This window comes from Ctenopharyngodon idella, chromosome 16, assembly GCF_019924925.1.
Source record: "Ctenopharyngodon idella isolate HZGC_01 chromosome 16, HZGC01, whole genome shotgun sequence".
NCBI classification, from domain to species: domain Eukaryota; kingdom Metazoa; phylum Chordata; class Actinopteri; order Cypriniformes; family Xenocyprididae; genus Ctenopharyngodon; species Ctenopharyngodon idella.
Genome location: NC_067235.1, coordinates 22,476,812 through 22,501,742, shown reverse-complemented (window position 1 = coordinate 22,501,742; position 24,931 = coordinate 22,476,812). Strand labels below are relative to the sequence as shown.

General features: G+C 36.8%; 1 protein-coding gene across 2 annotated transcripts; it reads right to left on the bottom strand.

Moving 5' to 3' along the window:
• Window positions 1-4,364: 4,364 nt before the first annotated feature.
• On the bottom strand, window positions 4,365-23,500 carry dgat1b (diacylglycerol O-acyltransferase 1b). 2 transcript variants are annotated; one of them, XM_051865801.1, is made up of 17 exons: window positions 22,779-23,500; window positions 19,928-20,015; window positions 18,403-18,443; window positions 16,390-16,475; window positions 15,856-15,908; window positions 15,197-15,302; window positions 13,231-13,359; window positions 11,163-11,249; window positions 10,827-10,930; window positions 10,349-10,387; window positions 10,210-10,251; window positions 10,079-10,123; window positions 9,812-9,924; window positions 9,524-9,589; window positions 9,247-9,334; window positions 5,598-5,660; window positions 4,365-5,393 (listed from the first exon to the last, which is right to left on the bottom strand). In XM_051865801.1, the coding sequence occupies exons 1-17, from the start codon at window positions 22,982-22,984 to the stop codon at window positions 5,229-5,231; spliced, it is 1,521 nt and encodes a 506-aa protein (XP_051721761.1). In that variant the 5' UTR covers window positions 22,985-23,500; the 3' UTR covers window positions 4,365-5,228. The 2 variants fall into 2 exon arrangements, with proteins under 2 accessions (XP_051721761.1, XP_051721762.1); XM_051865802.1 differs by having other exon boundaries at window positions 11,163-11,234; window positions 22,779-23,472.
• Window positions 23,501-24,931: the final 1,431 nt, after the last annotated feature.

The following is a 24,931-nucleotide window of genomic DNA, read 5'->3' as shown; positions in this document are numbered from 1 at the left end:
GAGTGTGATGCTCTGGGCAGTGTTTGCTGGGAAACACTGGGTCTGGCCATTCATGCGGATGTAAATTTGATACATGCAACCTACCTAAACACTGTTGCAGACCAAGTACACCCCTTCATGACAGTGGTGTTCCCTTTCAGCAGGATAATGCACCCTGCCACACTGCACATATTGCTCAGGAATGGTTTAAGGAACATGATGAATACAAGTTGTTGCCCTGGTCAATCCAATTGACCCTTCGTAAAGACCCGCCCCCCCTTAGTTACTGTTGCTTTGTCCGACGAGCCATGGCACTGTCACGCCACGCAGAGTGAAAAATACATTGCGGAGCAAAGAGGACACTGAGAACACGTCAACAGACAAGGCAGAGCAGGTTACTTATGATATTAAACAAAGTCCCAGCTTTCAAAATGTGTAATTTTTTAAGAAATCCGAACAATAAAAACCATTTTGTGGCTCTTTAATGTGTAGTGACAGATTGCTGTAGCTCCTCAGATCAAGCGGCTCTTGAACTGATCATCTCTTCCTACTAGTTAATTTATAGCATCAAATAAACATGAATGAACGTGAGAAGGAATGTTGTTTCAAATGCGGAAAGACTCAGTACACACCATTTTTCAAGTTGAAGTCCACCAAGGTTAATCTTCTAACTCCTGACTGCTTTGTCGGACAAAATGGCGGATTCGGCATTATGATTGGTTAGATCGCTTGTCAATCAAACTTCCGGCGAAGGGTCAATTGAGCATCTGTGGGATGTGCTGGACCAACAAGTTCGATCCACGGTAGCTCCACCTCACAACCTACAGGACTTGAAGGATCTGCTAACGTCGTGGTGCCAGATACCACAGGACACCTTCGGGGGTCTTGTAGAGTTCATGCCTCAGCAGGTCGGCGCTATTTTGGCAGCATAAGGAGGACCAACAGCATATTAGGCAGATGGTCATAATGTTTTGGCTCAGCTGTGTATATTAATTGCAGAATTTGTTAGCCAAAACAATGGTTTTATGTGTGTTTGGCAGAGTAGCTTGCACCCCCAATACACATCTGTTCCATTTGCTACACAGGACACGCGTGCTTCTAACTACATACTATTTACCTATTTGTGTGCTCTAACATGTAACTATATCATGTTTGGTGTCATCTGACAGCTTATTAACTGAATTAAATTGTGGTGAACTTAATAGACATATTAAAGTATTCTAATGTACAGTATAGGTACTATTGCTTAAACACAAAATTAAGAAAAATGTTAATTTCTCCCCCTATTGATCACCACTCATTTGCCTTCAGGTTTATGGTCTTTTGGTTTCCTGTCAGTTGGTTTTGGTGTTCATATTCCACTCTTGTTTAACAATGCTTCACTCAGGGTATAAGAAGGAATGGTAACTGCTGATCTAGGAGAAAGACTGCCATTCTGCTGCTCCACACACCAGTGTGTCAGCTCAGAAGAAAGGCAGTTACTCTTCCTCTTCTGCACAGCAGTGCATTAACTGTCAACTAAGTTTTTCTATGCAATATGTTGTTCCATTACTGACTGTTAAACATGTAACTTAATAAATAACTCTTCCTGCTTTAAAGGGTTTGAGAATCTTTCCTTGTACCACTGATAAAGTGATTATAACTTTTGTTCTCTAAATTTTCAGGTTAAATCCTATGTTTTCTTATCAGTTCTACGAAAAGGTTTTACCTTTAAAGAACAAGAGGTTAAATAATAACAACAACTATAATGGAGTCTTAGTTAATATAATAGAGATTAGTAATATAACTAGAGATTAGTCATATTGGAGTCAGATAAATAAATGAATTATGCACGTCATTCTTCAACCTCTTTTGGTTCAAAAGCTTTACAGAAGAAAAATCACGAGTAAAAAGTGTGACAACTACCTGTGACCAGGCAAAGCATTTAAAATAGAAATTAGAAATGAGGTGCCCATTGGTGAAACGAAGTTTCCATTGAAAATGAAACACTGCAGACATCTTTTCATTTACTACACCACATTTATCTTTAAACATAATAGCCCCTTTAAAGATAATAGGCACTGAATGGGTTCAAAAACAAAGATAAACACTCTTATTAAAGGACATTTCATGTAATAGTGTCTCAGTTGTGTGGTTACAGAAAGATGAAAGAATTTGGGTGGTTTAAAACTAGTGCTTTATTTTTTAATCATCGTTTAAGCTTCCTGGCAGAATTACACTGGGAGTGAACAGCTTGAATACAGGCCAATTATCTGCTGAGTGCTGAAATATACCTTATAACATACAGCTAAACACTGGGTAATTTTTTCAGAGCGGAAAAACGTCATCTCCTCCCTGTTGGATAATACATCAATGTCCAATGTCTCTGTTTCTCTTCTGGTGCAGTTGAGGCAAAAGACAGTTCCGTCAGTGCCCTGCAAATGACCCACGCACCTCAAGTCATCTTACCAGACATGAATAAACATTGACAAAAATAGATATGAACAATCCAACCAGCAATCACCATGCCGTAGCAATGTTTGTTAACAAATATTCATTCTTCCTTCACGTGCTATTGGAATTATCATAAATATGTGTTTCCTAGCTGAAAATTGGACATGAACGCCCTCTCAACCCAGCTAGAGGTTTTTTTTTTTTCTTAATGTTTTCAGTGGCAAGTTTTAGTTTTGTTCCCAGAACGTTTTCCTAAAAGCATAACGTTCTAAAAATGATAACATTATTAGAACATTATCCCCTAACATTCTTATATAAGTTTTAGCCGGAAGTTTCCCAGCAGGCACTGGACATGGACAACTCCACAAATAGCATTACCAGCTTCACTTACCAACCAGATTGACTTTATATCTATCATACATCTACAGAAGTTCTTATTGAGAATTAACAGAAGTTTAGATGTTAATGTTTTATTAAAAATGTTTCGCTTGAAGTCACCGTTATTGTGATCAGTGTTTGCTTTAGTTAGCCTTTTTAATATTAGATTTTCTCTGGCTGCTGTAACTGTGTGTTTTTAGACACATTCATTATGAAAAAAAAGCCAAGAGAAAATGTGATCAGGTGGTTTGGCTATAGTTATTGATGGTCTCAATCATCATAGTGGCCTGATTCGCTGATCTCATCCAGTGTCTAAAGTTAACTTTGATCATATGGGGGATGTATTAATTTTATATTTTTGATTATTATTGCCATGTGATTCTACAGCATGAGATTCAGCAGTGTTTTCACCAAACAGATCTGAAGGATTTTGAAAACACATTGTACACTAAACATTTTGAATTCCTCTATCTATTAGACTCACTTAGACATCAAGAATCAGCATATGAATCTCAACAATGGTGATATGCTTAATGCTGCAGTGCATTCTGGGAGCCATGGGTGAGTTTTGTATGATGCACCCAGAATGCACTGCAGCATGAAGCATGTCAGTTATTGAGATTCATACACTGAACCTTGATGTCTAAGTGAGTCTAATAGGGTGGAGGGTAGAACGATTGCTGCAGTGACAGGCTGGCCTATGCTTTATTTGTTTTTTCCACAACAACTAAATCTTGTCGTTAAAGTAGTGCATATTTACTATACGAATAATCATTTGAAGTGTATTGTATGTTTTATACACAGCGAAACTGACAGCAAGCCTACTATAGTGCAATGAATGTTTGTTTGGTTGTCAACAAATGCTACATTTTGGCTTTAATAAGATTTCTTTAGGAAATAAGCAAGAATAAACTTGGTGTTCTCCATCATTCCAATTATTTCTGACAATAAAGCATTTGAATGTGACAAGCTCCAGGACTTCAGGAGTGGGAAGTAGGATATTTCCGATAGCACATGACGGCAGCATTATTACCACATTTTATTTCTACACTACCCCAAACCCTTGAATGATAGCATACCTGCAATACCTACGTTTACTGTAGTAAACTTTAGTCTAACGTGGGAATATTTTAAACTTGATACTAGTTGTTTAACTAAATAAACAGTGACATATACAGCATTGATTTTTCTGCGCCGTAATCATTCTTCGGCCGTTCCAATCTTTTGTACGTATGGCAATGTATACTAAACAGATCGCAGCACAGCAAAGCACTATCAGCCTATTAGATAGCAAGGCTCTTGAAGTGCGTCTGTTGCACTGCGGCACACGATAGGATGTTCATACAATATGACCCGTGGCTATTATAAGACTTATCTCCAAAGCCATTTATCACAAACTTGCTCTGATTGTGAGGATCTGGCACCCTCATCATGTGAGGACAAATTGCACTGGAAGGGCCTGATCTGTGAAAAATAACACACTGTGAGATTACAATGCATCCGGTTCTCTCCAGTGAATACAATTACGCTTGATAAATGTCTCCACAAAAACAAATAACGGTGCCACAGTAGTATCCTTTGCAGGGTTGTTTATTCTCAACAGTCCCCACAGGGTGGCGCACTTTTGATGAGTAGATCCCATAATGCCGATAATGGAGCGCAGATGGCATCTCAACAGTGTACTGTGCAACAGTTTAGATACACAAAAATGCAATTCAATATCATTTTAACAAAGAAAAAAATATGGACATAACATATTTTGTATTTAACAAACATCTTCTTTCTTATCCCTTTGCAAAAAAAAAAAAGTCACGTCAACAATTAAAGTGTCTGCCCGCATATTGCTTTAAAAATATAGCCTATTAATTAAAAAATTGCACATTTCTGTCTGGACATACTCTCTTTGCATATTGTATCGCATTATTGGACTGGCACTTAATAAAAAAACAATAACAACATCATATATTTGTATAGTAATATCCGTTTAAGGATTTTTCACAATATTTGAACTGTAAGAAAATGTTAAAATGCTTATAAAGTTACAGAACACTGACCTGAGTGTAAGTCCTACTAGTAATGCATGCAACATACCCTCAAAAAATATGGCCGGTTTCATTTCGTGAAGTTAAAACGAGCACCTGTAGAGTAACATTCAGAAGCTTAAAGACTCCTGTGCATTTCTATTGGGAGTTCTAGTCGAGATTTGCATAGACTGGCTGATTTAGTTGTTCATAAAGGTTTAAACATAGCCCAGAGCTGTGAATTTATTTGAAGACTTTGTGGAAATCTGACTGTGCCGGGAATCTTCAACTATATCAATGTACTCCAACCAGTACCTCTGCAGTATATAGCCTATAGTCTTACAGCAATATTTCAAAGTGTAGCTGCTTAGCCAAGTCCAAAATCAAACTCAAAGTTGATCAGGCTTTACAGTGTGATTACAGAGCTTCAGTGACTGTCGGGTCGTCCTGGTAGTGGGTGACATAGTAGTCATGAACATACATCAGAACTGCGATAGGTTGACCAATAATGAGTGAGAGCCACACAGCAGCATTTCCATAGTTACCCCGAAGAAACCTGGCCACAAACCATGCCAATGGGAGCTGAAATAAAGATTTTTTTTTTATTATTATTACTTTAAACTGAAAAAGTTACTTGTATTGACAGAAAAAAAGACTGAATTCTTTTTATAGCTCAGCTACCTGCTTAGATGATTATCCCAAACATAATATATAGTTTTCTAATGCACGAATGCATAAACATAAATGCAAATGCAATTTTTGTATGTAAAGATTAAAGATTTATACCTGTGCCATCATGCCCATAAATGCCCACAGTCTGAACATCCTGAGTGGGACACTGACCAGGTACTGCAGACAGAGATATATACTCACATTAAACACCTGAGTGATGATCAGGTAAGGATTCAGTTATTAGTTTCGCACATTTTTAACTTTTTAAAGCTAACTCACTGAGGAAGTGAGTCATCTGACTGATTCAGTTAATTATTGAGAATGATGCGTCCTGTGTTCAACTGAGTCAGTTCAAATGATTTACTCACCTCCTGACAATACAAATTCTATTATTATTTGTCAATCCAAAGCTGCGTTTCTTTTCGTTAGACACAAAAGTAGAAATATTTGAAGATTCAACAACAGGTCCTTTTAGAGCTGAACAGGCACTGGTCGCAAAGAACTGTGGCTCTATGGCAAGATTTGCGCAAGACTTCTTTAAAGAGGTCTACTTTTGTGTTTGAAGGATAATATACAGGTTTGGAATGACATGAAGATAGTAAATAATTCATTCTTGTGAAATACTGATTTAAAAAGAACTACACTAACCGATTGACACACACACACACACACATACACATTGAACTCCCTGAAACCTCTCAATTGTAGTCTTGAGTTTTCTTTCAGGAATATACTCTTCACAATTTTACTCATTTAAATAATTCCCACCCAAGACATGCACAAAAAAAAAGAGAAAGAAAAAAAGGGACGAGGCCTAGTTGTGTTGCGTTAATAGTCCCTGCGTCCCAATGTGCATACTATCCATCCTAAATAGTACGTGAGATTATAATAAGTGTGTCCCAAAGCATAGTATGTTGAAAAGAATATGCCAAAAGTCCCTGGATGGTCTACTATTTCTAGTAGATTTTCGAAGTGTGGATCCGTACACACTCTAACAGCTAATATTGCCAACAACCCATTGCACTTTGGAGGAGGAGGATTCAGTTCAGAACTACAAACACGAATAAAAAGTGTTAAAAAACTATAAACGGCGTATGGGTGTGACCGACAGTTAAGAAGAGAGGTTTATATGAAGGGGTTTGAGTGACTAATAATCAACATTCCGTGCTATATTTCATCTGCAACAACAATGTGAATGTGCACAATGCGAATTGTGATGCAGCAAGTGTGACATTTCCGAAACACATTCAAAGCAGCTGACCAATCACAACACACTGGTCCAGCCGACCAATCAGAGCATATTGTGCTTTACGGAAAGAGGGGCTTCATAGAGACGGGAACTAAACAGAGCTTTACCATAGTCCGTTTAAGACAAGTCATTTCACTCGGCGGCCATCTTTGAAATGCCTCTTGGGTGTGCAAGTGCAGCTCCTAACTCTTTGAATGGGGAAACATCAAATTCTCCAAAGCTGTTTGACAAGCTTTCGATTAAATTTCATATTTGAAATCACCAATGAAATCTGACAACAACTGTCTCAAGCTAATGTACATGCGCAGTCCTAAGTGCACATCTCTATAGGAAGCACGCATCTGACTGTTTCTATAGGAACCAGAGCTTCCGCTGCAGTGACGCAATGACTTTACCAATCAGCGATTGGCTCTTATTTAGAAGGCCGGACTTATTCCGCCATATTGCACATTGCACTTTCTCCCATTCAAAACAATACGAGTGACGCGTCTTGTGTTATTCTATAGTCTTTGGCGTTACTGACAGCCTGAAAAAAGAAGTGCAGCAACAATGTAAAATATGTGAAAAATAATGTGTTTTTTGAACATTCAAGCATGAAAACCTATTCTAGTAGACCCCAAAAACAAACTTAAGACTTTGTAAAAGGGCATAAAATGGCCTCTTTAAATCTTAAAGAGTGGTGTTTGAAACTGTCAGGTTATATGAAGCAAATGACCCCGTAATCACACCACAAAATATTGATTAAGCACTAAAGGGTTGAGCACTGCTGTTGCGTCCTTTAACTAGGTTCTTAACCTCTATTTAACTCCAGGGGTCTTGGAACACTGGCCTTCCTGTTACCCCTCACTAAATCAGTGCTAGATTGCACCCTCAGCACATCACCCCTAAATAAATAAAGCCTTTTTAAAATTTCAGCGTATCTTTACAGCTCCATTTTCAGATATTCCTGAGATGAAACTTCACTCTCCATCTGAGTCATTACTGTGATCCTGGGTCCGGTTCTGAGGTGCCCTGTGAAGGTCAATGTTTTTTAATAAGACGGTTAAGAATACTATCTGCCTGCACCTGCGGATTGGACACATCTTCCTCCCTGATTTCTCTCTCTCTCTCCCTTCCCCCAGCTCAGCTCACAGCTTATCACAGAGAACAGCAGCCTGATAGGAGCTTGTTCTTCGTCTTCCTCATCCCTCCGTTCTGACCTTCATCTCCTCTGAAAAACGGTGGCTACCAGCCAAACGCCGGGCACCTGCTTCTGAGTCAGGGAAATGAGACGACGCCTCGGGAGTGGCGAACATCTAGAATTTTACAAATGATTCTAGAATCCACAGCTGCTTCAAAGAACAGCTGCTTCCCGCAATGCTCAAAAGGACACTGATTTTATTTTTTTTATAAATTTTAGTACATTTATGCTCATTTCTTTTTTGTTTGAAGTGAAGCATGTAATATTTCAGTTTTAAAATACTTTCTTCTAACCCAGCTTCATATCCAGAAACAACTGTAAGTATACTACAGTTCAAAAGTTTGGGAATAGTAAATTTTTTTTAAAGAAATTCATACTTTTATTCTGCAAGGATGCATTAAATTGATCAGAGGTGACAGTAAAGACATTTATAATTACAGTGTTACAGTGTTCTTTTTTGATGCTAAATGCTATTCTTTTGAACTTTCTATTAATCAGAGAATCCTAAAAAATGTATCACAGTTTCTACAAAAATATTAAGCAGCACAACTGTTTTCAACATTAATAGAAATTATAAATATTGATAAAAAAATGAAGGATCATGTGACACTGAAAACTGGAGTAATGGCTGCTGAAAATTCACCTTTGCCATCACAGGAATAAATTAAATTTAAAGTATATTAACATAGATAATAGACTTATTTTAAATTGTAATAATATTTCACAATATTACTGTTTTACTGTATTTTGTATTTATATATTTATTTTTGATCAAATACATGCAGCCTTGGTAAAGCATAAGAGACTTTGTTCAAAAACATAAAAGAAAAATCTCACAGACAATTTTTTTAAATGGTAGTAAGCCATTTGTTAGATATTAAAATATGTATAAATATTCTGATGCTAATAAGCCAATAATTATTTTCATGTTATGGCCAATAACTGACAAATGGCTGATATTACAATTCGATAACATTTTGTCTAAAAAAATTAAAAACACTAACAACTGTATTAAAACAGTATTTTTAAATAGTGTTTTTAAAGATTAACTTTAAGTGAGCAGTACATGATGGTTTAAACTTATACAATTTTGTTATTTTGTATATTTTTTGGTATTTTAATTGCATAAATGGTAAAATATTCAAAGTAATATTCTGTATATAAACACACTAGCTTCTAAAATATTACTGTATATAGCTTTTGCTTATGAGAAGTAGCACATTTCTAAAATGAGAATAATTCACACAGGTTGTTACCCTGCTTAGACTGTTAACTTTCATTTGCCATGACCCGACAGAATATTTAAAACAGTGTGTGATTTATGCATATCTCACCTCATGAAAAAAAGCAGAGGCGAAAAATACAGCTGATTGGCTCAGTAACTTGCCAGCACCTCTTCGCAGCAACGGCTTGTAAAAGTGTCTTTGAAAACAGGAGAGAGAGGCACATAAACTCACAGCCAGTGTGAACTGTAAATAACCATATATTTCTTGTGGACAGATCACATTATAGTCTCTCTTCATTATAGTCTCTATGAGTTTTACTGTGTCATATTTCATCTTGCCTCCCAACAGCTGTCTGCGGTCTCTTTCAAAACCCCTGTTCACTCACCGGAGACACCACTTGTGCACAGGAATATTCCAGTTTTGCCAGAAGTACGTTATCGTCTCGGAGTTCCTAAAAGAAACACAGTGTCACAATCCATCTGAGACTAAAACTCTACGTACAGTATGAAATGGAAACGGAAGAGGCAGAGATGGGGCATATAAACCAGACTGACTGCATTCAAAGCCCATCAAATGCAGTACAGTGTGGAAGTGGTACCACTAGCCGCTCAAATAAAGCTTTTACAAAGAGAAATAACTGTAAAGACGATCCAAAGAAGATAAAATCACTCACCACCAGTCACGGTAGAATTCCCGATCTCCAAACCTCAACAGTTCAGCCACAAAGTTCATTGAGGAATGGAAAAACGAGTAGAAGAAAATCAACCAGAGGAAATGGTTGGGCACCTAGTATAAAAATAGATATCAGTATTTATTCCGTAATTTGTTTCATGCTTCATATCTTCCATCAAAACAATACAGATGTAAGCAAAAATCTGAACACAGGATTGTGTTTCTATTCTGAGGAGGAAACATTGACCTTAAAGTTCATTTTACTTACTGCGAGTCTAAGCAGACGCTCTGTCATTCTAGAGTAGTCCATTTCCTAAAAAAATGAAAAATGATTTATAGAATTCAAGCACGCTTATTCTTAAAGCACTGAAAAACAGAAGATAAAGCACATGAACACACCTGCAATGGCTTCATTGAACTTCGAATGATTGGCACCATCCACTGAAAGACAATAGAAAGAACATTAGATATGAAATAAGCCTCAAAGACATGAAAATTGCAGGTTTGCTGTGATTTTCAAATGCACTGTGATGCTTACCTGCTGCGTTAAACCAACCAATAACTGAGTGAGGAGCAACTGCAACAGACATGCAAAACTGATTTTAATTTCTCACTAAATATAAAACTAAAATGTTAACAATAGAAGTGTATGTGTGTGTGTGTGTGTGTGTGTGTGTGTGTGTGTGTGTGTGTGTGTGTGTGTGTGCGTGCGTGTGCGTGTGTGTCTGCGTGCGTGAATTACATTTGTAATTTGCATCAGCTATAACTGAAAGTAATACTCTAACAAGAAGCACTTTCATAAATAGAAATTACCCTCATATATTCCTGCCATGACTCCTGGCAATTGTGTGCAAACAATAAGCTAATTCCTATGATTTATTGCCATTGGCAGATTTAGGCAATAATGCAATATTTACAAAATAAGCAAGCCATAATGTACTGTGAACAAATCTGCCAGCACAACTTATCAAGAACTGTCAATAATGTCAGGAAATATGTCCAAGCCATTCGCCTACCATCTCAAAAAGCCTCCTGAGCAGAAATCCCATTCGGATGGATTCAGAGCGGGGAAAATTAAGCTCATAGCACAGGGTTGGAGCAAAAACAAAATAATAGATATCTGAAAAATAAGAAGAAGAAGTTGAAATACTAACTACAAGTTCTCAGGTTATAGTATTTGACACTGACAAAATTATTGTTAGATATCATGAAAATAAAAAAAATCTTTTATTATCATAAATAACAATGACTGTGCAAACAACATCTGTGCCTAACACTATTCTGTATTTCAGCAAAGCAGAATTATGAAATTTTATTGCCTTAAATAACATTTAAGGGATGCTGTAGCTTACCCCTGAGAGAGAGATTTCCTGGGTAAGACACATATGACTGTATACCGCTGGACGCAGATTGAGATGATGGACCTAAGAACACAGGAACTGTCAAGAAATGTACAAATCTACTTCAAATCAATTAAACCGGACGTTCAGCTAAAGAATATGAACATCATTTATAAACTGGAACTGAATGCACTGCACAATCATACAAGCATTTACTGCAAAACATACTGAACTCTCTACTCATCACTAGGACATCACTAAAATGATTATTATTTATCCTATAACCGGTCCCTCCGGGATTTTGTGATCTTGCAACTGCAAGAATTAAAGGAATTGTGTACCAAAAAAACAAAAATTCTGTTAAAAAAATAATAATTTACTCACACTCGTGTCGTTCCAAACCTGTATGACTTTCTTTCTTCTGTGGAACACAAAAGAAGGTATTTTGAAGAACGTTGGTAACCAAATAGTCTCATTGACTTCCATTAAAAACATCACAAAGAATACAATGGAAGTCAATGAGTAGCAAAACTGTCTGGTTGCCAACATTCTTCAAAATATCTTCTTTTATGTTTTATGTCTTCTAATAATAGCTAATCAAAACCCATAATTCTAAGCCCGAACAAATTTATCAAAATGTGATTGCTTGCAAAAACCAATATATCAACAATAGAAAATATTAAAACTGTTAAATTGGCAAATCATTGAATAATAATTTAAAACTTTTAAAAAGTACTGCTGCACATAATCAACGACTGTGTAAGCATCTGTGTCTAACACTATTCTGTATTTTCAGCAAAGCAGAATTATGAAAGTTTCTATACTGGTGTCACCATTTGCATTGTGCATATAATATATAAATACATAATAGGTCTTTTCACACCACGCTTAACGCCAGGGTAAAGGAACATTTTACATTTGTAATTTAGAAGTGGGGTTAGCACCGCTTTTTACCTAGGGTTATGAAACCCTGACCGGAGCAGGGTTAGCACCGCTTTTGTGGTGTTAACCCCGCATTTCGGTGCCAAACTTGTACAGTGTGAAACGATGTGTTGTTAGAATCTTACAGCCAGACGCTTAGCAACAGACAGCCAATCGCGTACTCATATTTGCCTGCTTTGGACAGTAAATTCATATAAATTCATATAAACAGTAAATTTTTTTTGAGAGGAAAAATGTCAAATGCTGACAGAAAACGCAACAATCTGAGTGAAGAAATTACCGTTTCATTCTTACCTTTATAGTCCGATTCAGCATAAACTTGATAATACAGTCGGCAATACGAGGATGCACAATGCTAGAGCTATGTAAACAGGTCACTTTCTGCGACCTGTTTACATAGTACAATGTGAAACGTCAGTTTATGAATACCCAGGATTAATTGTTAACCCCGGGTAAATTATGAGCAGTGTGAAACATAAAGCAAGAAAACCCAGGATTCATTTACCCGGGGTTTAGAATGACCCAGGGTTAACTATTTCAAGTGTGAAAAGCCCTAATGATTAATAATGGGTTTTGACTGGACAACAACTCAAAAAAGTGTCTCAAATATTACCACAATTTTTGAGAAAAGGTGCAAAAAAATTCTGTTATTTTGGTCTGCAAAAAATGTAAAAAAAAGTCCTGTGATATTCTGATGGGACTATATAATTCCTTCATGAACAACCTGTTAAACTTCAGTTGATGTATTAATATCATACTATCAAGTTTAAGTGTTAATAACAATGTTTCTTTTGCATAACACATTTTTCTTCAGCAAAAATTTCAGTGCACATTATTCATTGCAGAACAATCGCTAAAATTGCTAAAATTCCCAAAGCCCAGGAACAATTTTTATGGATGTTGCTCCCTCATCACAAGGGATGGAACAATGTCCATGACATATTCCATGGCTGTATCGCAGCGTAGTGTTTATTGTATTGTAAATTAGAATTATAATAGCCAACAGGGGGCGACAAAAATGTCATCACAGTTTTGGCACTAAATATATTAAACTAGCTATTTATATGAATTCCAAACGCTCTATACTGTAAAAGAGACTGCACATCCTTTTTGATGAGGGGTGGATGTATTTACTCACACGAAAGAGATCTGGAGAGGCTGCGGGCCTTCACTTTTGTTCTTTCTCTGCACCACCTGTTAACATCTTTATACGAGTACAGTTTCAAAAACAGGATGGTGTAGACTCCTAAGGCAAACGCTCCTCCAACTGTATAAAGAGGACACAATGACAGAAACACGGTATTAGAACGACCTTTTTGTCATAAACAAAACTCACTACTTCCTTTAAATACCTGGATATAGGAACACAAGAGCTTTGCAATGCAAATACACTTCCATCACAACACCACAGCATGCCCCCTTTTAATAGTTCATAACTTATAGTCACGTGACCCAGCACGTCCAGACTCATAGCCCATCACCACTCTAGCATGCACAGTCCTGGCTCACATTCATATGCTCCCTCCACCACTGCTTTATCAATAGCAGCCATATGTTGGGTGGAAATGGTCCATGCAGGGGCTCTGGAGTGCGTCTATGCCCTAGAGAGATGGACTCAAGGGCTGTAGGACCAGCAGAGGCCCCGACGGCCCCTGAAATGACCTGGCTGTCTGGTACAGGACCAGTGTGTGCAGTACTAGGCTGACAGATGGAGGCACATTTTCGCCTCCCGTGGTGCAAACAGATGAGAGCGGACAGAAGAGCCAGAGAAAGTTGTGGTATGGAGAGGAGAAAGTGAGGGATTATATTTCCTACAAAAATGCATCATTATATTGTCCCTGAATTTACGTTTCAAAATTTGAAATGGCTAAATATAAGAGTCTATCATTAATCAGGACACAATGAGGGTCAGAATCAAACCTGCATCAAGCACCACAGATAACCATTAGGCTGTGGCTCTGATCCAACAATGATTTGATATTGCAAAATACTGATCTATCTTCTATTGTGAATAAAAATACAATTCACATCCCAGCCGAGAATCTGAATGTTGGTATAAAGTTGGATTTGTTAAGTCTGTCATTTAGAATTTGGTTGCGCCCAATCATTTCTGCAAAGATGGATCACCTGATCACATGACCGGCATATTATAGTCAAAATTAAAGTAACAAACAATGCTGTTTTGTGCTTATGATTGTCAAGAAAAACAAAATTAGTGATAGAGACTAAATTAATACATTAGGGATGCATTTATAGGGATGTATTATAAAATGTAAATGTCATTTGTTCATATATATGTTTCATATATTTGTTCATATATATATATGTTTGAATTCTGCACTAATTTGAACACACCAAACTTTAAAAACCTAACTAAAACTTGTAATCAATCATTTTAAATGACACAACTGAATTTAGAGTATTAATTTATATTTTTAAAATAACAATATGCCACAATATGTGACCCATGCTGGCATTGCTGAGTCGCAATGAGCAAATTATTGTTTTTTTCACATTCTCTATTAAAAAAACCTTCAAAATTATGTATTTGTTGGAATCCGACAAAAAAATGACTGAGCTACACCTGTTTGAAGTCGATAGAGTCAGCAAAGTCAATTTTGAAAAAAATCGAGTTAAATTTTTCTGAACAAAATTACCTAGCAACTGTACCTTAAAATACCTGGCAATATCACCAAATTTGGCACAAACCAAGTCAAAACCTATATCTATAGGAAAAAAATATATTCACTTCACTGTAAAAAATTAAAAGTAGAGAAAACTTTTAAGTTTTCTCAACTTTAGATTTTTTACAGTGTTTATTTCCATGATTCCACAATTGTTTGATTAACATTAATGCAACAGCTCGAAATTAACTCAAAATTAACTCGAAATTAACCTGTGCGCATTCCGACTCATTTTGTCAGCACGGGTCACATATTACAATGTACAGTACATTGTATTTCAGTATACAGTATATTATAGTATTTTATTTGATATCTGCTAAAGATCTCAAATATGATACCTCCCATGTATATATGTTTGTGTAAGTGTTGTATTATGTACACAATGCATCATGAAAGTGTGTGCATAATGTACAGTCTCACCTGGTGTAATAGATGGCAGCTTCAACACAACAACCATCGGAAAACATAAGACGACTGTTAAATTAAAGATGTAGATCAGCAGGCCAACCTTCTCACTGATCAACCCCTGGAAAACACAGCAAAGAGTCATTTACAACATGTCTGATGACAACACAATCAGACCAAACAACAAAATCACACACAGCCAAGCACTATAATCACAAATCGCCTAGATAAGAACATAATCAGACAAATGAACAAAATCAACATTACAAATTAAGAAATGACATAAAACAATCAAAACCTAGAACATAGAACAGACATTAAAATGCATCTCTTCTTTAAATGCCCTGCACTTTATTTTTGTTTATGCAAGTCTTACACAACATCAGCAAAATGCCTGAACTGTTTATAAGTTCATTCAGTTTCAATTCAGCCAGTTGAGTAAATGTGCTGATACTCGGTTCACATTTGCAAGCTCTCTCAAATATGTCAGGCTTTTTAAAAAGCAATGAATCAAATTCGCCCTCTAAATTGAACTCTTCACAACCCCTCAATGTAATTTCAATTGCCAAATTATACTGTGTGAAGTGACTGAACCCTTGCATTTTTATGACAATGGCTTTATTCATTATGATAAACAGATTAAATGTAGAAATGTGAATGGCTTTTGAACTCACCATGGCTAGTTTCCTCTCTGTGTACAAGGCCACGAGTATAAAAACATTAGAAACTGCAAGAAACAAATTGTTTTAATGTCAAATATTATTATATTTCAAAAAACAAGTGCAGTTTTTGTAATAAAAGTATTTTTCAGCCTGTAATGAAACAGACGAGGGTCAAAATTATACCCTCAGGATGAACCTTATAACAGGGCAGACGGCCAGCGCACACACACAAACACACTCACAGCATTGTACAATCACACCACAAACAACAAACAAGATAAAATCGTCTGCCGCTCTATAAAGACTAAGGGTTAAAAAACAGTTACATACTTCTCTGTCTTTGATAACATGCAAAATTACACACAAAATCTAAATTTAATTAGATTAACAAAGGGAGTATTTTGACAATCTGCAAATCAAACAAGGCATTATCTGAATATGTGGGAGTGCCCTCTGCCAGCCAAATTTTAATAATGTCCCTGTCTGGAAAACAAAAGAATAGACCAAAGGGGGAAATATATGCTAAGCTCCCCTTAAAATACATACCAATGACCAGGCATGCAGCAGGCCAGCTATACGGGTTCTTGAGGAACAATGACACCACTTGAATGGGGTCCACTAAAATGCCATACCTACGACACAAAGAATGGATGTGAATTACAAATCAGACAAGTTCCCCAAACCTTTACACATCTGACGCAACATATTTTTAATCCTGTATTCATCCCTTGTTCTAAACCACAGAATATTTGCGTCAGTTTCAACGGGCAGCTGTATACATACTGTCTGCAAGAGGCAGTGTGCAACATGATGACAGCATATGGTTCCCTCAGCATGGGGTTTAGTGTTTTATTCTACTCAGGGAGAGGAAGGCCTGTACACTTATCAAACAAACCCTATAGACTCATCTTCATCCACATGACACTCAAAACACAGAGAAAGCAGAACTGCAAAGAATGCGTTTTAATACTTTTGTGTTCATTTGACAACCACTCAATGGGGAAGTTGGAGATAAAGGTGAAAATAAAGTGACGTGTAGCCAAGAATGGTGTCCCATATTTGGAATTGGTGCTCTGCATTTCACCCATCCAATTGCACACACACAGCAGTGAGTATTGAACACACACACACCGTGAACAAACACCTGGAGCAGTGGGCAGCCATTCTTTTTGCTGCAGCAGCCGGGGAGCAATTGGGGGTTTGGTGCCTTGCTCAAGGGCACCTCAGTTGTGGGTAATGAGAGTGGAAGAGAGCGCTGTTCATTCATTCCCCCCACCTACATTTCCTGCTGGTACCGAGACTCGAACCCGCGACCTTCGGGTTACCGACTCTCTAACCATTAGGCCACAACTGTTTGAGGACCGCATTCTGCTGTTCATATTCTTAGAGACACTTTGAACTTTTTCATTTGCATTTGATTGGACAATCTAATTTGATTTATATATGCCCTTTTGAGCAACATGAGTCATTGATATTCAAATTTCAATTATTGATTTTGTCAATTTTAAGATAAAATAATTAGACCACAAATCTCTCATTTTTATTTTATTGAAGTGACGTACATCTGAGTAAAACATTAATGAAAAAAAAAAAAATGTAGAGCAGGCCAGGGCCAGGTCAGGTTCAATCCATCAGATGTTGAAGATCTAAATGCGAGCTTGCAAGAAAGGGGCGGGGTTTAAGCAGAGTAAATGATTGGAGAAGTCTGGCATATGTCACCAGAAAGAAGATTTTATTTAAAAGTTATGACATTTTGATTAAAAATTACAAGTTTAAATAAAAATGAAAAAATCATGGATGAATCATTCAATAGATAGGGTGAATTTTCATTTAACGCAAACTTTAAGGGCCCTATCATATACCTGGCGCAATGCGACGCCAGTTGCAATGCAAGTGTTTTTTGCTAGTTTCAGCCTGATACAGTTATCATTTTCATGTTCAGTACCACATTGTTTAAATAGCAAATGCACTCGCACCCATCTGTTTGCCTATGGTCGTGCTGGTCTGAAAATGAGGTGTGCTCAGGAGCATTGTTGGCGCGTTGCTATTTTGAGGCAACTGAAAACGAATGCGCCATTGACCAACAAAAACCTGATCTAAAGTCAATGCTGCAGTATTTATTTTTTGTTATTTAAAGGGCGTGTTAGTATTATGCGCCCTTAGATGGTTGCACACCACGCATACACTCTGCTTATTACACACACAGGGACATGCAGCAGTACACAAACATTTTATATATTATATATTAAATATAAAAGGATTCCTTGTAAATGTAAATAGCGAATCTGTCATGGTGCAAGCGCAACTGGTGTTTAAGGGAATGAAAGCTGACACTCTGATTGGTTTATTGCATGTTATACCCAAAACACTCATGACCCATGACTAGGTACAACCTATTGGCCGACCATTTTTTCCATTATTAAACTAGCAAAAGTGGATTCGGACATGCCCTAAGTGCACCTGCGCCATGCGCTTAGATCTTTACAATAGGGCCCCTAAGTATTCAAAAGGTATGTTATGGCTGTTTCATAATAAAACTGTATGCATACTTGTTCATACCTGAGAAGGTTTTCCAAGAACAAGCGTGCGTTGCTCAAAACCTGCAAAAGAGCAAGAGCCACACATTCATGAAGAAAACAAATGAAAACCAACACAAGAATAGATCACTAATGCTAGCTAAACATGTCAGAACAACCAGAATAAAATCTTCCAAAGATCCTTATTCACTGTCTGTGCACAGTTTGCAGAGATATATTGAAATTCATGTCCATAAATCTATACAGAAGACAGACACTTATTCATATGTATAGAATGAGAAAGAACAATGGATGAAAGAAAAAAGTCTGGCTGAAAAAAATATGCAGAGGACAAAATTGAATCATCTCAAAGCTCACATTAACAGTAAGTTGAAAAGCGTGAATGCATTCTTCACAGTTTTGAAGACAAGGAATTGGCTGGCTGTCCTCCATGTTCAGCTAGTGTTTAGACAGACAAGCTGTTTTGGGCCGTTTATTTTTGGGTGTCACTTGGCATTAAGTGTGTCTCCATAAACAGACATACTGATTAACGATTCTTCACATGCCACATGACTGCCACACACCATACAATGTTACTTAAAATGTGTCATTGCAATGCAATTCTGTCACTAGTGTGGGCTTTCCTGTGTTAAAATCAAGTCTGTTAAGTATTTTAGCTTCTATAAGGCCTAATGCTTGTGTTTGTCAATTTCAGACAGAAAGACAAACTTTTCCACATGGCGCATACATTATATGAACATATACTTTTAGAAACAAGATATATTCAAATAATCCAATGATCTTACAGTGGACATCTGAGCAACAAGTTGGCTTCTTTTAAACCATAACATAATATTTAAAGGCCCACTGAAGTGCCTTAAAACACGCTGTATTATTCAATGTGTTGACGTAAATTCTACTGAAACAGGAAGACAGGGCGGGACATATCGAACAGCTCCTCCCCTTTTTTAAATTAGCCAATCGCGTTTTGTTTATATCACAGCCACAGTTTCCTCTTAATCTAACCTAATGGAAAGTATGTATACGTTGTCTGAATCGTTCCTTATCCCCTATATAGCGTACTATATTGTGGTGTGGATTGCGCCATTTACCATGTAGAAAATAGTAAATGTGACCGCAGCTTCAGCATCTATATATAACGTACGGGGGCAGGACGCTTCAGATTGTAAAATATGTATCATGCAGTGTGATACATATTGATACATATACATCAAAATCATTGATACGTATTGACGGAAGTGAGAGACTGTACGTTTTGAATGCTTATATCTTAAATGCAAATTTTTATAGATAACAGTAAGGCTAACATATTCATACTAAAAGCCAAAAAACTTCAATTTTGATTTCATGTCTACTTTAACCGTTTTTAATCTCTGTAACTGACTTACGTGAGTGGCAGTAAAAAATTTTAGTACTAATCTTTGGCAGTGAGAGGAAATGTTTACAACCCACACTGATATCTGTGACAGTTTATCTAGAAGAATGAGTAGGCAAGTCAAAGCATGTAGTCCATCAGGGATCAGCTTATGTGACTGTTTCAAACTCACCAGCATTACAACACACCAGTTCAGGATGCCTCTGTAATTTTTGAAGCTGCTCGCAGAACTCAGCATTGACTCCTGCAACTTGTGGCAACTATAAGGTGGAAATAAAGAAGATATGAAATAAAAACAGCAATAATGATTAAACTATTCACGATGTTATATTATTGTTCTTTATTTAGATGTAGTCATTTTTCTTTATTGGTATTGAAGGACTGTGTGGATTTCAGATGTAATCACTGCTATCTGTGTCTGTAAAGGTGTGAACCAAACTGTAAAATTAGAATAACAAAGAAACAGCATTTCTCAGGGTAGATTGCAGGATCTCCAGTGGAATGTTCTCATAGTATCTACTGTTTGTAGCCCTTTTGTCTTCATGTATAATGTTACGTCCCACAGACTTTAGGTTAAGATTCTTTGAAGGCAGACACACTAACATCTGTGCTAAAGAACTGTGCTACACTACTTCAATAAATTCTTCTCCCCACAAGAATTCTGGTTAAGCGTACTCATTTTATGTATTAGAGAGATCTAATACGTTGGCGAGCCACCCAAATAACTGCTCAGCCAATTACAGGAAAATCTAACTAAAATCCACAGAGCATAACAAGGCTAAGAGGGCCTTTTTGATTTTTTTTTTTTTGAAAGAAATTCATACAAGTTTGGAACAACTTTCGGGATAATGTAGTTATTTAAACGTGGATAACGTGGTTATTTAAAAAAATAAGTTGAAATATTGGGAGCTGATTGCTTTCAAAAAAAAAAAAAAAGCATATATTTAGTGTTACTTTTAAAAGTAATGTGTTACAATATTGTTAAAAGTAGTTACTCCCTAAAAAAGTAACTAATTGTGTTAGTTACTTTTTATGGAAAGTAATACTTTACACTACTTTTGCATTACTTTTTCTCACCTAGGCTTGTTTGTTTGTTTTTAAATAACAAAATACAACAACAAAAGTTCTATTTTTTTGCAAACGTAAAGGCCCATTACACCAAGAGTGAAATGAATAAGCCTCAGGCTGAAGGAAATGCAAATTTACGCCTGTAGAGTAGAGGGCACAGCTCAAACAAACCTTTCAGCTGTGCTGCCATTCTGGATCGTAGAAAGTACAACACTCTTACTTCAGCAATAAAAACAAAAAATAAATGACAAATGTGATGTTCAACTAAAGTAATTTTTTTCTCATTAGTATGGTTGAATTGTACCATTGATAGTCAGCAGCAAAGACAATTGTTAATAAAATGAGATTAAATACATAAAGTATATTTGTGTTTTTTAACATTTAATTATTGCAGATTTGAGTAAAATTCAAAGTTTGCATTTGACTGTTTTTATTCATTTTGAGATGAGTAAATGCATGCTCACACTTAGTCTATCTACAATAACCATCATGTATATACACAGTGCACAGAACTCTGCACTTACCCTATTTCTCTCAACATGTGGACAGGAGAGGTGTCAGTCAATAAATGGGAAATATTTTGTTGTAAATTTAAAAGTAATGCATTACTTCCCAGGTGAAATAGTACACTTCCATAATGTACTTAAATTGCTCTATTTTCGCACACTAATTTTGTACTTAATATAAAATTCTTCTTTAGTACTTCTTAAGATAGTCTTAAGAACATCTAAGTGTACTCAACTGTGGTATTTTGAGACACCATGAATATGAACTAAAATGTGCTTTTAACATACTATCTGTATTTAAAAAAAAAAAAAGTATTTAGTTACCACTTGTAGTACACTTGAACCTGTGTATGAAAAGAAAGTGAATGAAAGATGGGTTCAAGTGTACTACAAGTGGTAACTAAATACTTTTTTTTACTTTTTTAAAAGCACATTTTAGTTCATATTCATGGTGTCTCAAAATAGCACAGTTGAGTACACTTTGATGTTCTTAAAACTATCTCAAAGTACTAAAGAAGAATTTTTAGTATATTAAGTAAAAAAAATAAAATAACAGTGTGTGAAAATAGAGCACTTTAAGTACATTATGGATGTGTACTTTTTTTTCCACCTGGTGATTCGGATCTCCTATCAAACGGCTAAACTGCTGAAATCACGTGACTTTGGCGCTCCAATTCACTGATTCGATTCGTAAAGCTCTGAAGCAGTGCATTTTCGTCGCTTTATAATATTAAACACTGGTTCTATCTTAATATTATAATATTAAGATAGAACCAGTGAACTCACATGAACTGTTTCAAATATGTTTTTAGTACCTTTATGGACCTTGAGAGCTTGAATGGCTTTGCTTTCAATAGAGGCCTCACTGAGCCATCGGATTTCATCAACAATATCTTAATTTGTGTTTGGAAGATGAACAAAGGTCTTACAGGTGTGGAACGACATGAGGGTGAGTAATAAATGACATTATTTTCATTTTTGGGTGAACTAACCCTTTAAGTTTATCTTAAAGTTTAAGTTATTGTTCAAAATCAATTGCCCTATGGAGAAAATAAATGGAATTTTTACTTTAGGAACCAACTGTTGCACTCTATAAACATAAAGAGTGACACGCCCCTCCCATGTAATTACAGATCATTGGTCAACCGTTTTTTTTTTGTTTTTTTTTTCCCCAACAGTATCATATGACATATTTGCAGTTTATTATTTTCAGTTCTGCTCAATGGAATAACTTTTCAGTAACTTCAATAAGTGAAATGATGGTATTTGTGGTTAAAAAAAAACGCTAAATGTCCTGTACTGTGCCACATGCACATTGGCAAATCCTGCCTCTCTCTCTCTCTCTCTCTGTGTGCAGTGACCAGCTATCTTTGTCACTGTGACTTAGCCTATAAATGCCCACAAAATTCTACGTTCTTGCATGACGTCTTGGCGTAGACTACAACTCACCTCATTTTGTCGTAGAGATCGCATTTTCGTTTGTTGTCTTCGCTCAGCTGTGCCTGTAAGTTTTTGGTGAGAGACTCCCGCGCCTTTGGATCACTGGCTGCTGCGGTCTCGCCATTTCTGGGTTTCACAGTCTCGCTCTTTGCGTTCGTGATGGTCGCGCGCCTACGACTCCGTGTGATGGGCCGAAAATCATCCTTGTCAATCATGATTCCAACAATTTTACAGCAAGCCTTCAGCAAACAAATTTAATTACCCGAGTCCACGCAGGAGTTTCATTTGGCTCTGCTACCGGAAAAACAAGATTTTGCGTAAAGCCCCTGTTTTGCAAGCTATTATAGGCTGACGCAAGATTTGTAATAATGCTGTCTGACTCAAATGAACGTGTGTGGACTTTAGCACGTTTGTTAATAACATGAGACTAAGGGCAGGTTTACGACTTTTCCCCCGGATCTAGTTCCGCGTTCATTCTGGCATATAAAACAACTCATCTAAGCCAATAGGAGTCAGTAGTGTATAATACTGTAACTCTAAGCTGCCATAAGGGTCACGTTGTGATATTTACAAAAAAACATGACCTTTATAAATAATATAAAGAATAAGTTGAACAAAAAAGATAATTTTGTCAAAATTTACTTTTGAAACTCGTATGACTTTCTTTTCTGAAGAAAAAAAAAAAAAAAAAAAAAATAGATGTTATGGACTGTAAGTCAGTCCCCACTCACTTCATTTGGGTCTTTTTTCAATACAATGAAAGTGAATGGTGACTGAGACTCCCATTCTGTCAAGCATCTAATTTTGTGTTTTACATAAGAAAGTCATCCTGATTTGGAACAACAGCCGAGTTAATAATAATAATACATTTTTGGCTGAACTGTCACTTTAACATAAGTTTCACTAGGGTGAATTCAGGTTGATTGGGACACTTTTTCCAAGTCATCTCAATGGCAAAAAGTGTCTCAATCACCCAGAATTCACCTTATATAAGTTATTGCACTACTGTATAATCTCCTGAATGTTAAAAATAAAAACTAAATCTTGGATCTTTAAACAGTGTAAGTTTTTCTTTTCATCTTTCTGTTAAAATATTGTTTTTGTTGTTTTATGACAGAGCTAATAACAAATATCACAATGTTTTAATATATTGAACCTTAGTAAATTTGGTATTTTTGAAGTTTTGGTCGAGTTTAGGATTTTGTGTGATTCCAAAAAAATTCACTCCCAGTTTATTCTAGGAGTTACAAAAACAGGTGGAAATAAGCTCGAAAATGTGCTGTGTGCAGACAACCGCTACCTAAGATGCTCAGTGCTCATCGAGGCAGAACATTTCACCTTCCCTCTTATCAAAGTTACAAAGTAAACTACAAGAAAACATTCTGCAGTAAATCAGAGTGAGAAAGACATTTTGGAAGCAACTTTTTGGATGCTGTATCTGAGCAGTGCAGCAAAAATGACTGTGTTGCGTGCAGCCATCCAGTTTTTTGGTGTATGAAGGTAGGTTATTTTTTGATTCCAGTGCATCTAAAATTTAAAGAAAAATGTGTTTAATTAATAATTGATCATTTTATGTCAGCAGCATCAATGTTAGTTCACACACTCAAAGTCTGGCCAGGGCAGCAGGAGCAAAATGTGACTTGAGAGTTCATATGGCTGCATTCGTTCCCGGCTCCCTCAGTAAAGATACTGCCGCTTGTTTCACTTGGCTGCGAGCCCCCGTATGAAATAGGGGCCCGAGAAAGATTAATTCTATACATTTCAGTGGCAGGTTGATTGTATTTTATGCCTGGCCGCATGACTTGTGACCCTCTCTTCTGTCAGAGCTGTCAGAGCAAGCTGGCAGGGGTGTTTGGTTGTGTAGGCCTGAGGTGAGGAGGTATATGCCCGGCTGTGAGCGTGTCCTTGGATTTGTAATGAAGTTGTGAGGCTGAAATCACTCACTCCTGCGTGGCGTAGTGGCACGTCATGTTTTATCACAGGGATGCCACATTTACTCAGTCATTAGGGACCGAAAGCTAGTTTATCTCAGTTGCGATCCAGGCAGACTGATAGACACTTCAGGGGTGGCACGCGTGTCAGCACTTTTGTGGTTCAGTCAAGGACTTGACTCCCGATATCGCTGTCAGTCTCTATACGTCTCTGTCTTTCTCATGCTTGCT